This window comes from Nerophis ophidion, linkage group LG26 (genome assembly GCF_033978795.1).
Source record: "Nerophis ophidion isolate RoL-2023_Sa linkage group LG26, RoL_Noph_v1.0, whole genome shotgun sequence".
Lineage (NCBI taxonomy): Eukaryota > Metazoa > Chordata > Actinopteri > Syngnathiformes > Syngnathidae > Nerophis > Nerophis ophidion.
In genome coordinates this window covers 30732847-30749876 of record NC_084636.1, presented here as the reverse complement: position 1 = coordinate 30749876, position 17030 = coordinate 30732847, and the positions used below count along the sequence as shown (strand labels likewise).

General features: G+C 34.1%; 1 protein-coding gene across 1 annotated transcript in view; it reads right to left on the bottom strand.

Annotated features, from left to right (window-relative positions):
• atp10a (ATPase phospholipid transporting 10A) overlaps nt 1-12782 on the bottom strand; it is a 193140-nt gene extending 180358 nt beyond the window's left edge. The window contains 1 exon segment of the mRNA XM_061887950.1: nt 12157-12782. Coding sequence (XP_061743934.1) covers nt 12157-12539 — 383 coding nt within the window. The 5' untranslated portion in view covers nt 12540-12782.
• Nucleotides 12783-17030: the final 4248 nt, after the last annotated feature.

Sequence of the window (17030 nt, the reverse complement as noted above, 5' to 3'; positions counted from 1 at the left end):
AAGACCATAACGTTTTTTTTTTATTAAATGTGCTTTTTTGTGTGCTACAGTTTGTATGTGTAAAGAATGCTGGTATGACCTTTTAACAATAACCCGTTAACTGCTGCCAATCAAATGGTGAATAAGATACTCTCTAGGGTTCATATGTTTGTCAATCTGACTGTGATGAAGTCAGTGCCTCACCAGCCATGAACCTCACCGCACGTCACTGATATAGATATATATATCTATATATATATATATATATATATATATATATATATATATATATATATATATATATATATATAGATATATATATACATACACACATCCATACACGTATACATATACAGTACATACTATCATACATACATATACATATGTGTGTGTACATATATTATTATAATGATACATAATTAATATAATTGGATATTAAGAGTATGTAAAAGATTGACTTCTACCTTGTTTGATTCCGTTTACGACCTCCTTAAAGTTTCAAGCAGCTAAAGTGCGCCAAACATGGATCAGTGTGGAGCATACTTGCCAACCCTCCCGGATTTTCTGGGAGACTCCCGAAATTCAGCGCCTCTCCCGAAAACCTCCAGGGACAAATTTTGTCCCGAAAATCTCCCAAAATTCAGGCGGACCTGGAGGCCAAGCCCCCTCCAGCTCCATGCGGACCTGACTCAGCAATGTCGTGAGACTCGTAAACAAGCCAATACTGCCATCTACTGTACATAGAATAGAATACAACATAGAATAAAATGTACTTTATTGATCCCTGAGAGAAATTCAGCTCCACAGTTCGCTCACAATAAACTATGATAATAATAAATAATATAATATATTATATATATAATATATGAATAATATAGATATATTGAAAATATATTCTACATTTAAGTGCAGTCGAGGAACATAAGCATTATACTGTTTATACCAGGGGTCACCAACCTTTTTGAAACCAAGAGCTACTTCTTGGGTACTGATTAATGGGAAGGGCTACCAGTTTGATACACACTTAAATAAATTGCCAGAAATAGCCAATTTGCTCAATTTATCTTTAATATATATATATATATATATATATATATATATATATATATATATATATATATATATATATAAATGGGTATTTCTGTCTGTCATTCCGTCGTAATTTTTTTTTTCCTTTTACGGAAGGTTTTTTGTAGAGAATAAATGATGGAAAAAAACACTTATTAGAATGGTTTAAAAGAAGAGAAATAAGGAAATAAATTAAAATTAAATATTGAATTATAGTTTATCTTCAATTTCGACTCTTTAAAATTCAACCGAAAAAAAGGATAAAAACTATCCATCCATCCATCTTCTACCGCTTATTCCCTTTTTTGGGGTCGCGGGGGGCGCTGGCGCCTATCTCAGCTACAATCGGGCAGAAGGCGGAGTACACCCTGGACAAGTCGCCACCTCATCGCAGGGCCAACACAGATAGACAGACAACATTCACACTCACATTCACACACTAGGGCCAATTTAGTGTTGCCAATCAACCTATCCCCAGGTGCATGTCTTTGGAAGTGGGAGGAAGCCGGAGTACCCGGAGGGAACCCACGCATTCACGGGGAGAAAATGCAAACTCTGCATATACACACACATTATACATATACATACATATATATATATATATATATATATATATATATATATATATATATGTATATATATATATATATATATATATATACACATATACATATATATATATACACATATATATACATACATATATATACACATACATACATATATACACACATATGATTATACATATATACACACACATATATATACATATATACACACACATATATATACATATATACACGCACATATATACACACACACATATATATATACATATATACACACACACATATATATATACATATATACACACACACACATATACATACATATATACACACACATATACATATATATATACACACACACACACACATATACATATATATATATATATATACATATATATACACATATATATATATATATATATATGTATACATATATATATATTAAATATATATATATAGATATAGCTAGAATTCACTGAAAGTCAAGTATTTCTTATATATGAAATACTTGACTCTTAACCACGCCCCCAGCCACGCCCCCCACCTCCCGAAATCGGAGGTCTCAAGGCTGGCAAGTATGGTGTGGAGGGTCTTTTACATTTTTCCTATCATGCTTTGTAATGGTGGAATTCTTTTATGATGCATTGACATATTTTATAATGCCAACAAAGTTCAGCGAGCAGGTTGACCTTTTGTGTTAGTTGGATTATTATTTTTTTTTTTGCACCATTGACTAGGTAAGATTTTTTGCCTTGGGTCATGTAAGTGAATGCTACGCATTTTACCAACTACAACATAATCAAAGGTCATTGATCTGAATTACTCACAGTATCAAAACTGTCATCTTATTAAAAACCTATGCAATCTCAAAGCGGGAGAGTTTCCTTATTACACACTTGGGGTCTCCCGGGCCAAATTGAAGACGTAGTCAGGCCGGAGTTTGGACACCCCTTTGTTAAAGCATTATTCATCATAACTTTATGAATTTTTGGTGTAGAATCTGTATGTATTTGATATTATGGTGGACCCTGACGGAGCAACTTGGAGGCAAACTGAAGGCTAAAATAGCGGCGCCGAGAAAAACACTGAGCCTTTTGATGAGCGTGAATTATGCTCTGTACGCGCAACCACAGCCACGCTTTTCATTAGCTCGGCCGACAGAGAAAACAGGCGGAGGGTGGGGGGGGGGGGGGCAGGTTGGCATTGCAGGGAGAGAACCACAGTGACCTCTTACACTGGACTCTTCATTAGGCACACCTGCCGTACACAGTCATGTAAAAGGCCTACTGAAACCCACTACTACCGACCACGCAGTCTGATAGTTTATATATCAATGATGAAATATTAACATTGCAACACATGCAAATACGTCCTTTTAAGTTTACTAAATTGCAATTTTAAAATTTCCCGCGAAGAGTCTTGTTGAAAACGTTGCGCGTATGATGACGCGTGCATTTGACGTCACCGGTTGTAGCGGCTTCACGGTGGCAGAGGGGTTAGTGCGTCTGCCTCACAATACGAAGTTCCTGTATTCAAATCCAGGCTCGGGATCTTTCTGTGTGGAGTTTGCATGTTCTCCCCGTGAATGCGTGGGTTCCCTCCGGGTACTCCGGCTTCCTCCCACTTCCAAAGACATGCACCTGGGGATAGGTTGATTGGCAACACTAAATTGGCCCTAGTGTGTGAATGTGAGTGTGAATGTTGTCTGTCTATCTGTGTTGGCCATGCGATGAGGTGGGGACTTGTCCAGGGTGTACCCCGCCTTCCGCCCGATTGTAGCTGAGATAGGCGCCAGCGCCCCCCGCCACCCCGAAAGGGAAGAAGCGGTAGAAAATGGATGGATGGAAAATCAAGTTTAAAAAAAATACACGATTGCATTGGGACAGATTCAGATGTTTTTAGACACATTTACTAGGATAATTCTGGGAAATCCCTTATCTTTCTATTGTGTTGCTAGTGTTTTAGTGAGTTTAACAGTACCGGATAGTCGGAAAGGTGTATCCACGGGTGTGTTGACGCCAGTGTCTGATGGAAGTCGACGGCAGCTGTACGGACGGCACAAGCTCAGCTGATCCCGGGTAAGTGGCGACTTTTTACCACAATTTTCTCACCGAAAACTGCTGTTTGACATTTAGTCGGGAACCATGTACGCTTGACCGCTGTGATCCATAGTAAAGTTTCACCTCCTCCCACCTCCAAAGACATGCACCTGGGGATAGGTTGATTGGCAACACTAAATTGGCCCTAGTGTGTGAATGTGAGTGTGAATGTTGTCTGTCTATCTGTGTTGGCCCTGTGATGAGGTGGCGACTTGTCCAGGGTGTACCCCGCCTTCCGCCCGATTGTAGCTGAGATAGGCGCCAGCGCCCCCCGCCGCCCCAAAAAGGGAATAAGCGGTAGAAAATGGATGGACGGTTGTAGCGGACATTTTTTTTCCCAGCCCGATCCAAGCTATAAGTAGTCTGCTTTAATCGCATAATTACACAGTATTCTGGACATCTGTGTTGCTGAATCTTTTGCAATTTGTTCAATTAATAACGGAGAAGTCAAAGTAGAAAGATGGAGGTAGGAAGCTTTTAGCCTTTAGCCACACAAACACACAGGGTTTCCTCGTTTAAAATTCCCCGAAGGTGAAGCTTTACTATGGATCCCGACCACATGTCAACCGGCAGGTTTCGGTGAGGAAATTGTGGTAATAAGTCGGCTCTTACCGTAGTTATGAGGGGAGCTTGCGTCCTCCTGCAGCTGCGGACTATTACCTCCTCCCACCGGAGACACTGGCGGTCACCACACCCCTCCGACTGTCAGGTACCATATAATCTCACTAAAAACTAGTAACACAATAGGTAGATAAGGGATTTTCCAGAATGATCCTAGTAAACGTGTCTAATAACATCTGAATCTCTCTCACTGCCCTCGCCTTTTTTTTTTTCTAGTTCTTCACTCTCACTACGAACCTTTCATCCTCGCTCAAATTAATGGGGAAATTGTCGCTTTCTCGGTCCGAATCGCTCTAGCTGCTGGTGGCTATGATTGTAAACAATGTGTCTGCTACTTCCGGTAAAGGCAGGGCCTTTTTTTATTAGCGACCAAAAGTTGCGAAATTTATCGTCGATGTTCTCTACTAAATCCTTTCAGCAAAAATATGGCAATATCGCGAAATGATCAAGTATGACACATAGAATGGAAAATCTAATTTCAGTAGGCCATTAAGTGTCGTCATTGTCGCCATACGGCGTAGGACCGACTTTGTAACAGCTAATCACAACTTAAAGTTGCCAAAGTGACATTCAGAAACTTGCAAGTCGATTCAATGTATTCCCAAAAAATTTAACCAAAACATTGCGACTTTTACCACAACTTTTTGAAAGGAAATAAGCGTAATATCGTGTCAAAAAGTATCATTTGTCTTTACTTGGCATCAGGTGGAGAACAGAATCTGTGGTATTTCCCACCTCACCCAATCCAAACAGTCCATAACTGCTTTTGGAAAGCTTTTGTTTTGCATTTGTGTGTATTGGTCATAAATGACTGAGTCAGCTATATATTTAGCGACGCCTCATTACAGGAATGATGCAAAGTGACTAACTTAACGATTTGTCAACCAGCGGATAACTTTAGTTTGAAAGAAGCAGAAGGGTGTGGTATAGTATTGTTTGTTTGAATGGAACAGAAGAAAATAAATAAATACTTAAATAATCAAAATGGAAGTAAATACATCATTTTTTTCATGAAATGTGTTTATTTTATGTAAAATTGTGGATATTAATTGAAACTTTTATATCAATTTAAATAATGATTTCAATATTTAATTAGTTATTCATTACTTCGCAATTTAGTAAATATAATGTTAATTTCTTATTTATTTCGTGATTTAGAAATGTTTTTGATTTTATTGATTATTTTATTATTTAATCATTTCAAAATGTAATTATCTATTTCATGGTTTGTGTACAGTACTAATTTCCAGATTGAATTGTTTCACAATTTAAACGTTTATTTATTGATTTAAATATTTATTTAATTGTTTTATTTATTTCATGATTTAGTATATATTTCATGTTTTTATTAACTATTCCATGATTCATTTATTTCACAATTTAGTTATACATTTCATGATTTGAGTTGTTAGTTACTTCATTATTTAATGTTTTAAAAATGATGTCATGTTTTTATTAATTATTTCATTTAATTATTTGAAAATTTAATGATTTATTTGATGGTTTAAAGCACCTTTTAAATTTCTTATTGTTTTACAATTTAGTTATTTATTCAACAACTTAAGTTATTTAATTTTTTATTACTTAATAATTTCATGGTTTAAGTATAATTTCAACATTATTTCACAATGTTGTTATTTCATGATTTAGGTAATATTTCATTTAGTATGTAATTTATTTGTTTGATGATTTAAAAATGATTTAGTTTATAATGACTCTTGACTATTTTATTATTTCCAAAAATTTATTATTTCATGGTTAAAGTACTTATTTCATGATTTGTTTCACCATTTAATTATTTATTCCATGATTTAAGTAATTGTTTCATTTATTATTATTTCAGGATTTAAGGATTATTTCATGTTTTTATTACTTATTTATCGATTTAATTATTTATTTCACAATTCAGTATTTATTTCAGTATTCAACTATTTCACAATTTAGTTGTTTATTTCATGATATAGGTGATTATTTAAGGTTTCCTTTATTACATATTTTTCCGTGATTTAATAATTAATTATTCTTGTAAAAAAAAAAAAAATCTTTTCAAATTTAATTATTTCACGATTTAGATAATTATTTCATTTTGTATTTAAATTTTTCATGATTTCAGTGTTTCACAATTTAGTTATCTATTCTGTGACTTAAGTTATTTCATGTTTTATTACTTATTTTCTGGTTTAAGTATAATTTAATGTTTTTAATACTTATTTTATTGTTTAGCATATGTTTCATGTTTTATTATTTCATGATTTATTTATTTCCACTATGTCATTATTTCATGATTTAAGTAATATTTCATGATTTAAGTAATATTTCATTTATAATGTAATTGATTTATTTGATGATTAAAAAAATATTTTGTTCATTCCATTATTAATTTTTTTTAAATTATATCATGGTTTAAGTACTTATTTCATGATTTAATTGTTCCACTATTTAGTTATTTATTCCATGATTTAAGTAATTGTTTATTAGTTTTATTATTTTAGGATTTAAGGCTTATTCAATATTTGTATTACTTATTTATCGATGCAATTATTTATTTCACAATTTAGTAATTATTTCATTATTCAACTATTTCACAATTTAGTTCATTATTTCATGATTTAGGTGATTATTTCATTTTTCCTTTATTACTTATTTTTTCATGATTTGATAATGAATTATTGAATTTTTTTTTCCTTTTAAAATGTAATTATTTCACGTTTTAAAAAATTATTTTATTTCGTATTTAAATATTTCATGATTTTTTGTTATTTATTCCACGACTTAAGTTATTTCATTTTTTATTACTTCTTTATTTCATGGTTTAAGTATAATTTAATGTTTTTATTATTTTCTTAAATAGTACATATTTCATGTATGTTTTAACTATTTCATGATTCATTTATTTTCATAATGTCGTTATTTCATGATTTAAGTAATATTTCATGATTTTAGTAATATTTCATGTATTATGTAATTTATTTATTTGATGATTTAAAAATTATTTAGTTTGTTTCATTATTTAAAAAATTATTATTATTATTATATCATGGTTTAAGCACTTATTTCATGATTTAATTGTTTCACCCTTTAGTTATTTATTCCAAGATTTAAGTAAGTGTTTCATTTATTATTTCATTATTTCAGGATTTAAGACTAATTTAATGTTTTTATGACTTATTCATCAATTTAATTCTGTATTTCACGATTTAGTAAATATTTCATGATTCAACTATATTACAATTTAGTTATTTATTGAATGATTTAGGTGATCATTTCATATTTCCTTTATTAATTATTTTTTCGAGATTTAATAATTACTCTTATGAATTTTGTTTATCTTTTAAAATTTAATTATTTTACGATTGAAATAGTTATTTAATTTCGTATTTAAATATTTCATTATTTAATTGTTTCACAAATTTTAATAAATACATGTATAAATGTTTTAGTTATTTATTCCACAACATCAATTATTTCTTTGTTCATCATGTAATTATTTCATGGTTTGAGTATAATTTAATGTTTTTAGTACTTATTTTTTAATTAGTACGTTTCATGTTTTTATTCATTATTTCATTATTAATTTATTTCACAACGTTGTTATTTCATGATTTAGTAATATTTCATTTACTATGTAATTTATTTATTTGATGATTTAAACTTGATGACTTGATGTATTTTTTTTGTGATGGAGTGATTGAAGCACATACTTCGTTTCACTGCAATAAGGCGCTTTTGGTAGCCATCCACAAGCTTCTGCTTGAATTGGTGCAGTTTAGCTAAATTTATTAGTTTTCTGACATGGACTTGTTTCTTTAGCATTGTCCACATGTTCTCAATGGGACTTAAGTCAGGTCTTTGGGAAGTCCATTCTAAAACCTTAATTCTGGCCTGTATTGGCCAATCCTTTACAACTTTTGACGTGTGTTTGGGGTCATTGTCCTGTTGGAACACACGTTTTAGGTTGTCCTGAAGAATTTGGAGGTAATCCTCCTTTTTTGTTGTCCCATTTCCCTTTCCCCAGCCACTTCGTCTAGCTCTTCCCGGGGGATCCCGAGGCGTTCCCAGGCCAGCCGGGAGACATAGTCTTCCCAACGTGTCCTGGGTCTTCCCCGTGGCCTCCTACCGGTTGGACGTGCCCTAAACACCTCCCTAGGGAGGCGTTCGGGTGGCATCCTGACCAGATGCCCGAACCACCTCATCTGGCTCCTCTCGATGTGGAGGAGCAGCGGCTTTACTTTGAGTTCCTCCCGGATGGCAGAGCTTCTCACCCTATCTCTAAAGGAGAGACCAGGAAACTCATTTGGGCCGCTTGTACCCGTGATCTTATCCTTTCGGTCATGACCCAAAGCTCAAGACCATAGGTGAGGATGGTAACGTAGATCGACCGGTAAATTGAGAGCTTTGCCTTCCGGCTCAGCTCCTTCTTCACCACAACGGATCGGTACAACGTCCGCATTACTGAAGACGCCGCACCGATCCGCCTGTCGATCTCACGATCCACTCTTCCCCCACTCGTGAACAAGACTCCTAGGAACTTGAATATTACAATTCATCCATCCATCAATTTTCTACCGCTTATTCCCTTGTATTATTAATAATAATTTCGACCTCAATATATCTCGGACCTTATCCAAATTTACATTCCTGCGCGCGCTCTGAGGTCCGAGAGCCAGTTCCAGCTCGTGGTGCCCAAGACCAGACTTAAGACCAGGGGAGACAGGGCCTTCTCTGTGGTCGGCCCTAAGCTCTGGAACACTCTGCCGCTCCATGTTCAAACTGCTTCCACAGTGGAGTGTTTTAAGTCTCGTCTTAAGACCCACTTTTATTCTTTGGCTTTTAACACTACGTGAGTTGATTTCTATTTTACTGTTTTAATTGATTTTACCCTTTAAAATAGTTTTTAATCATATTTGTTTTTATATTTATTTATTTTTTGTTTTTATTCAATCATTGGTGGAGCAGTTATTTTTTGCATCAAAGCTTTTTGACTTTGTCAGGAACCTCTTTGTCAACAAAATAAAACATTTTAATTTTTTTCACTAAATTATAACATGCTCTGGTAGAAATTATGCCCTTGGTGTTGTTAGGGTCGGTTTCGACCCAGTTCTAAAAATAAGATGATAAAGCAATGATAAGAGCCAAAACTGAACACACTGACAGCCAGCTCCTCTCCCAATCATGTGAGCTTTAGTGGATTCTCATTTTACCTTGTTATCCTGTACAAAAACAAACAAAAGACGGACACTAAAAGTGTCACTTTTTGCCACTCTGATTTTGTTTTTTTATTACTTTTGGAACTAGTAATCTATTTCTCTTGGTTTCATTCTCTTGATTGGTTGTTGTTTGTTTGATGTTGGATTTCTGTTGCTGAAAAAAATACTTTTTAGCCTTTTTCTTGAAGTAAATATATATGGGTCAAAATTGACCCGTAACACCATAGATGTTACTATAGTTAAAATTCTTAAAATGAAAAAATAAATAAAACACATTTATTTAAGAGATGTGTTCTAATACCCCTTAGTAATAGTTAGGTAACACAACAACCTTTTTTTTTATGTATATGATTCTCTTGAGGTTCGTTTTACCATCTTTAAAAATTGAAATTGAGGGCTATACTGACAAAAAAAGGCCCAATGGCCCAAACCAAAAATATTAAAACCAATATTTTCAAGGATAAGGAAGCCTAACGAGGTAACCAAGAGATGAGAAACAAATTGGATGATAGATCATTGTTTTTAGTGTATTTTACAGCTGATTTAAGACATGGGTCAAAACCGACCCGTTAACATAAGAGATGGTAACAGAAAGTTAACACAAGAGGAAGGTTAACCAGAAAATGACCTAAATGGAACTTTTTGCCTTGATTGAACTCCTAAATTATATATTTGAGAAAAAAAAACAATATGAATTTTTAATGATCATATTTCAATGAGTCATTAAATGATCGATTACAGGAACATTTTTAGGTAGAAACAGCGACGAAACGCATCGTTTCAGCCTTTTTACCCTCACGCAAATGGCGTTGTGGCCCAAACCAAAAATATTAAAACCAATATTTTCAAGACTATACTTTTTTTTATTTTTTTATTTTATTTATTTATTTTTACAATTGGGCTTCACGGTGGCAGAGGGGTTAGTGCGTCTGCCTCACAATACGAAGGTCCTGCAGTCCTGGGTTCAAATCCAGGCTCGGGATCTTTCTGTGGGGAGTTTGCATGTTCTCCCCGTGACTGCGTGGGTTCCCTCCGGGTACTCCGGCTTCCTCCCACTTCCAAAGACATGCACCTGGGGATAGGTTGATTGGCAACACTAAATTGGCCCTAGTGTGTGAATGTGAGTGTGAATGTTGTCTGTCTATCTGTGTTGGCCCTGCGATGAGGTGGCGACTTGTCCAGGGTGTACCCCGCCTTCCGCCCGATTGTAGCTGAGATAGGCGCCAGCGCCCCCCGCGACCCCGGAAGGGAATAAGCGGTAGATAAATGGATGGATGGAAAATAAAGTTAAAAAAAAATACACGATTGCATTGGGACAGATTCAGATGTTTTTAGACACATTTACTAGGATAATTCTGGGAAATCCCTTATCTTTCTGTTGTGTTGCTAGTGTTTTAGTGAGTTTAACAGTACCGGATAGTCGGAAGGGTGTATCCACGGGTGTGTTGACGCCAGTGTCTGATGGAAGTCGACGGCAGCTGTACGGACGGCACAAGCTCAGCTGATCCCGGGTAAGTGGCGACTTTTTACCACAATTTTCTCACCGAAAACTGCTGGTTGACATTTAGTCGGGAACCATGTACGCTTGACCGCTGTGATCCATAGTAAAGTTTCACCTCCTCCCACCTCCAAAGACATGCACCTGGGGATAGGTTGATTGGCAACACTAAATTGGCCCTAGTGTGTGAATGTGAGTGTGAGTGTTGTCTGTGTTGGCCCTGCGATGAGGTGGCGACTTGTCCAGGGTGCACCCCGCCTTCCGCCCGATTGTAGCTGAGATAGGCGCCAGCGCCCCCCGCGACCCCAAAAAAGGGAATAAGCGGTAGTACATGGATGGATGGATGGATATATGTGTATGTATATATATATATATATATATATATATATATATATATATATATATATATATATATATATATATATATATATATATATATGTATGTATGTATATATATGTGTATATATATATATATATATATATATATATATATATATGTGTGTATATATATATATATGTATATAAATAAATACTTGAATTTGGATAGTTGAATTTCAGTGTTCATTTATTTACACATAACACTCATCTACTCATTGTTGAGTTAAGGGTTGAATTGTCCATATTCTCTGTCACTATTTTTCTAACCATATGCATGCACAGCTAGACTCTCTGGTGGTGGTGTCAGAGAAAAGTCCAGCAAAACTGCTAGCTATTATTTACAATACCTCCCACCCACTACACTCGGACCCCGAAAGGGAATAAGCGGTAGAAAATGGATGGAAATCGAAGCGTATACTGACAAAAAAAAGGCCCAATGGCCCAAACCAAAAATATCAAAACCAATATTTTCAAGATTATACTTTTTTTAACATTTTATTTTATTTATTTATTTTTACAATTGTTTTTAACATGGCCGTGCAGCACTTTGGAAACGTTATTGTTGTTTAAATGTGCTATATAAATAAAGTGGATTGGATTGAAAAATAATTAATGATGTTTTGTTTTGTTGCCACGCTTGAAAGGTTTTCACACGACATAGTCGCCAAAGTCTTGGGGTCCAAAGTAAACAAACCCACGTCCAGAAAGCGGCAGCTAAAAAAAAACGTGCTTACCTGGCGTAGACCAGGCAGTCCATGTGGTTGATCTCCTGGTCCGAGCGGTGCCTCCGGTAGTCCTCCCACAGGTCCTTGATGGCGGTGACGGACAGGATGAAGACCACCGGGGCCAGCGCCAGCTCGGGCTGGAAGGCGTTAACCAGCGGGACGAAGTTGAGGAGGGCGATGAAGACGAAGTAGACGTTGGCGAAGCGGTGGAACTGCTCGAAGAGGTTTTTGGGCAGGAAGGAGAGCAGCGTGTACTTGGTGGTCTTGATCCGGTTGTCGGCGTAGCCCGCCTGCTTCTCCTCCCCCGTCCCGGCGTTGGCGTGGACGGTCCTGCTCTTATACTCTTTGCCCTTCTTCCTCCGCTTCACTTTGGAAGCCACCCCGCTCGCCATGGCGGAGCAACCTTTTTTTCCGCGCACTTTCGCCACAAGCCGGGCGGGCTAAGTTATCATCTTAGCAAGCGTTCGTCAAACATCGCTTTTTTTCATCAACGTCGTCGCGGAAAATAAACTTGTTTGGGCTTCTGGCTTTTTTTTTTTTTTTCACCTCCCACTTGTGGAAGGATGCTGAGACGGCGAGGTAGGCCCCGCCCCCGTTCGTGGATCTACAAGTAACATGGATGCCGCCGCTCGTGGAGAGGCCGAGCTTTGTAGATCGGCGGAGGCCGGGCGGAAGGTGTCACTGCGCCGGAAATGTGAGCAGCAGGCCCCGCCTCGCCGAGCCCATCCTGGCGGCTCGTGACCCCCGAGTGCCACGCGGTTGTTACCGCTATCCCGCTCGCCTGGCCGATACTGCACACCGTCGAGCGATACCAAGGCCAGCACTGCCGATACCAATACACAGTTCAACATTTTCAATGGTTTTTGACTATACTTATATTTTTATTATACTTTTTATGATTATAGTAAAACAAAAAACAGGACTTCAACCAATGAACTTGTATGAATTACTTTTTGATAACATTTTTAAGAGTTAATTAAAAAAAAATATATATGATGATGTTATAAACAGATTGAAATAATTCTAAATTTTAATTTGAAAATTCTTTGAATTACTTTGAGCTAATAAAAAATATACATATAATCAGTATTTTATGACATTTGTCAAAAAAGTCGAACAACTGTTATTATTACCACTAGCCCGGCCGATACTGCACACCGTCGAGCGATACCAAGGCCAGCACTGCCGATACCAAAACATTTTCAATGGTTTTTGATTATACTTAAACTTATTTTTTATTATACTTTTTATGATTATAGTAAAACAAAAAACAGGACTTCAACCAATAAACTTGTATGAATTACTTTTTGACAACGACATTTTTAGGAGTTCATTTAAAAAAAAAAAAAACAATGATGATATTCTAAACAGATTTCATTATTTTAATTTGAAAATTTGATGATTTACTTTGAGCTAATAAAACATATATATATAATCAGTATTTTATGACATTTGTCCAAAAAGTCGAACAACTGTTGTTATTATTACGAGCTAATAAAACATATATATATAATCAGTATTTTATGACATTTGTCCAAAAAGTCGAACAACTGTTGTTATTATTACCACGAGCCCGGCCGATACTGCACACCGTCGAGCGATACCAAGGCCAGCACTGCCGATACCAAAACATTTTCAATGGTTTTTGATTATACTTATATTTTTTATCATACTTTTTATGATTATAGTAAAACAAAAAACAGGACTTCAACCAATAAACTTGTATGAATTACTTTTTGATAACGACATTTTTTAGGAGTTCATTTAAAAAAAAAAAACAATTACGATGATATTCTAAACAGATTTCATTATTTTAATTTGAAAATTCGATGATTTACTTTGAGCAAATAAAACATATATATATATAGTCAGTATTTTATGACATTTGTCAAAAAAGTCAAATATTATAAACTAGTTCACACAACTGTTATTATTACCACTAGCCCGGCCGATACTGCACACCGTCGAGCGATACCAAGGCCAGCACTGCCGATACCAATACACAGTTCAACATTTTCAATGGTTTTTGATTATACTTATATTTTTTATTATACTTTTTATGATTATAGTAAAACAAAAAACAGGACTTCAACCAATGAACTTGTATGAATTACTTTTTGATAACATTTTTAAGAGTTAATTTAAAAAAAAAAAAACAATTATGATGATATTCTAAACAGATTGAAATATTTCATTATTTTAATTTGAAAATTTGATGATTTACTTTGAGCTAATAAAATATATATATATAATCAGTATTTTATGACATTTGTCCAAAAAGTCGAACAACTGTTATTATTACCACTAGCCCGGCCGATACTGCACACCGTCGAGCGATACCAAGGCCAGCACTGCCGATACCAATACACAGTTCCACATTTTCAATGGTTTTTGATTATACTTATATTTTTTATTATACTTTTTATGATTATAGTAAAACAAAAAACAGGACTTCAACCAATAAACTTGTAAGAATTACTTTTTGATAACATTTTTTAGGAGTTCATTTAAAAAAAAAAAAACAATTATGATGATATTCTAAACAGATTCCATTATTTTAATTTGAAAATTCGATTTTTTACTTTGAGCTAATAAAACATATATATAATCAGTATTTTATGACATTTGTCAAAAAAGTCGATTATAAACTAGTTCACACAACTGTTATTATTACCACTAGCCCGGCCGATACTGCACACTATCGAGCGATACCAAGGCCAGCACTGCCGATACCAAAACATTTTCAATGGTTTTTGATTATACTTATATTTTTTATTATACTTTTTATGATTATAGTAAAACAAAAAACAGGACTTCAACCAATAAACTTGTATGAATTACTTTTTGATAACATTTTTTAGGAGTTCATTTAAAAAAAAAAACAATTTTGATGATATTCTAAACAGATTTCATTATTTTAATTTGAAAATTCGATGATTTACTTTGAACTAATAAAAGATATATATATAATCAGTATTTTATGACATTTGTCAAAAAAAGTCGATTATAAACTAGTTCACACAACTGTTATTATTACCACTAGCCCGGCCGATACTGCACACTGTCGAGCGATACCAAGGCCAGCACTCCCGATACCAAAACATTTTCAATGGTTTTTGATTATACTTATACTTATTTTTTTATTATACTTTTTATGATTATAGTAAAACAAAAATAAACTTGTATGAATTACTTTTTGACAACGACATTTTTTAGGAGTTCATTTAAAAAAAAAAAAAAATTATGATGATATTCTAAACAGATTTCATTATTTTAATTTGAAAATTTGATGATTTACTTTGAGCTAATAAAAAAAAATATATATATAATCAGTATTTGATGACATTTGTCAAAAAAGTCGAACAACTGTTATTATTACCACGAGCCCGGCCGATACTGCACACCGTCGAGCGATAACAAGGCCAGCACTGCCGATACCAATACACAGTTCAACATTTTCAATGGTTTTTGATTATACTTGTACTTATTTTTTATTATACTTTTTATGATTATAGTAAAACAAAAAAAAGGACTTCAACCAATAAACTTGTATGAATTACTTTTTAATAACATTTTTTAGGAGTTCATTTAAAAAAAAAAAAACAATTATGATGATATTCTAAACAGATTTCATTATTTTAATTTGAAAATTCGATGATTTACTTTGAGCTAATAAAAAAAATATATAATCAGTATTTTATGACATTTGTCAAAAAAGTCGAACAACTGTTATTATTACCACTAGCCCGGCCGATACTGCACACTGTCGAGCGATACCAAGGCCAGCACTGCCGATACCAATACACAGGTCAACATTTTCAATGTTTTTTGATTATACTTATACTTATGTTTTATTATACTTTTTATGATTATAGTAAAACAAAAAACAGGACTTCAACCAATAAACTTGTATGAATTACTTTTTGATAACATTTTTTAGGACTTCATTAAAAAAAAAAACAATTATGATGATATTCTAAACAGATTGAAATATTTCATTATTTTAATTTGAAAATTTGATGATTTACTTTGAGCTAATAAAAAAATATATATATAATCAGTATTTTATAACATTTGTCAAAAAAGTCGAACAACTGTTATTATTACCACGAGCCCGGCCGATACTGCACACCGTCGAGCGATACCAAGGCCAGCACTGCCGATACCAATAAACAGTTCAACATTTTCAATGGTTTTTGATTATACTTACTTATTTTTTATTATACTTTTTATGACTATAGTAAAACAAAAAACAGGACTTCAACCAATAAACTTGTATGAATTACTTTTTGATAACATTTTTTAGGAGTTCATTTAAAAAAAAAAACAATTATGATGATATTCTAAACAGATTGAAATATTTCATTATTTTAATTTGAAAATTTGATGATTTACTTTGAGCTAATAAAAATATTATAAACTAGTTCACACAACTGTTATTATTACCACGAGCCCGGCCGATACTGCACACCGTCGAGCGATACCAAGGCCAGCACTGCCGATACCAATACACAGTTCCACATTTTCAATGGTTTTTGATTATACTTATACTTATTTTTTACTATACTTTTTATGATTATAGTAAAACAAAAAACAAGACTTCAACCAATAAACTTGTATGAATTACTTTTTGATAACGACATTTTTTAGGACTTCATTTACAAAAAAAACAATTATGATGATATTCTAAACAGATTGAAATATTTCATTATTTTAATTTGAAAATTTGATGATTTAATTTGAGCTAATAAAAAATATATATATAATCAGTATTTTATGACATTTGTCAAAAAAGTCGAACAACTGTTATTATTACCACTAGCCCGGCCAATACTGCACACCTTCGAGCGATACCAAGGCCAGCACTGCCGATACCAATACAC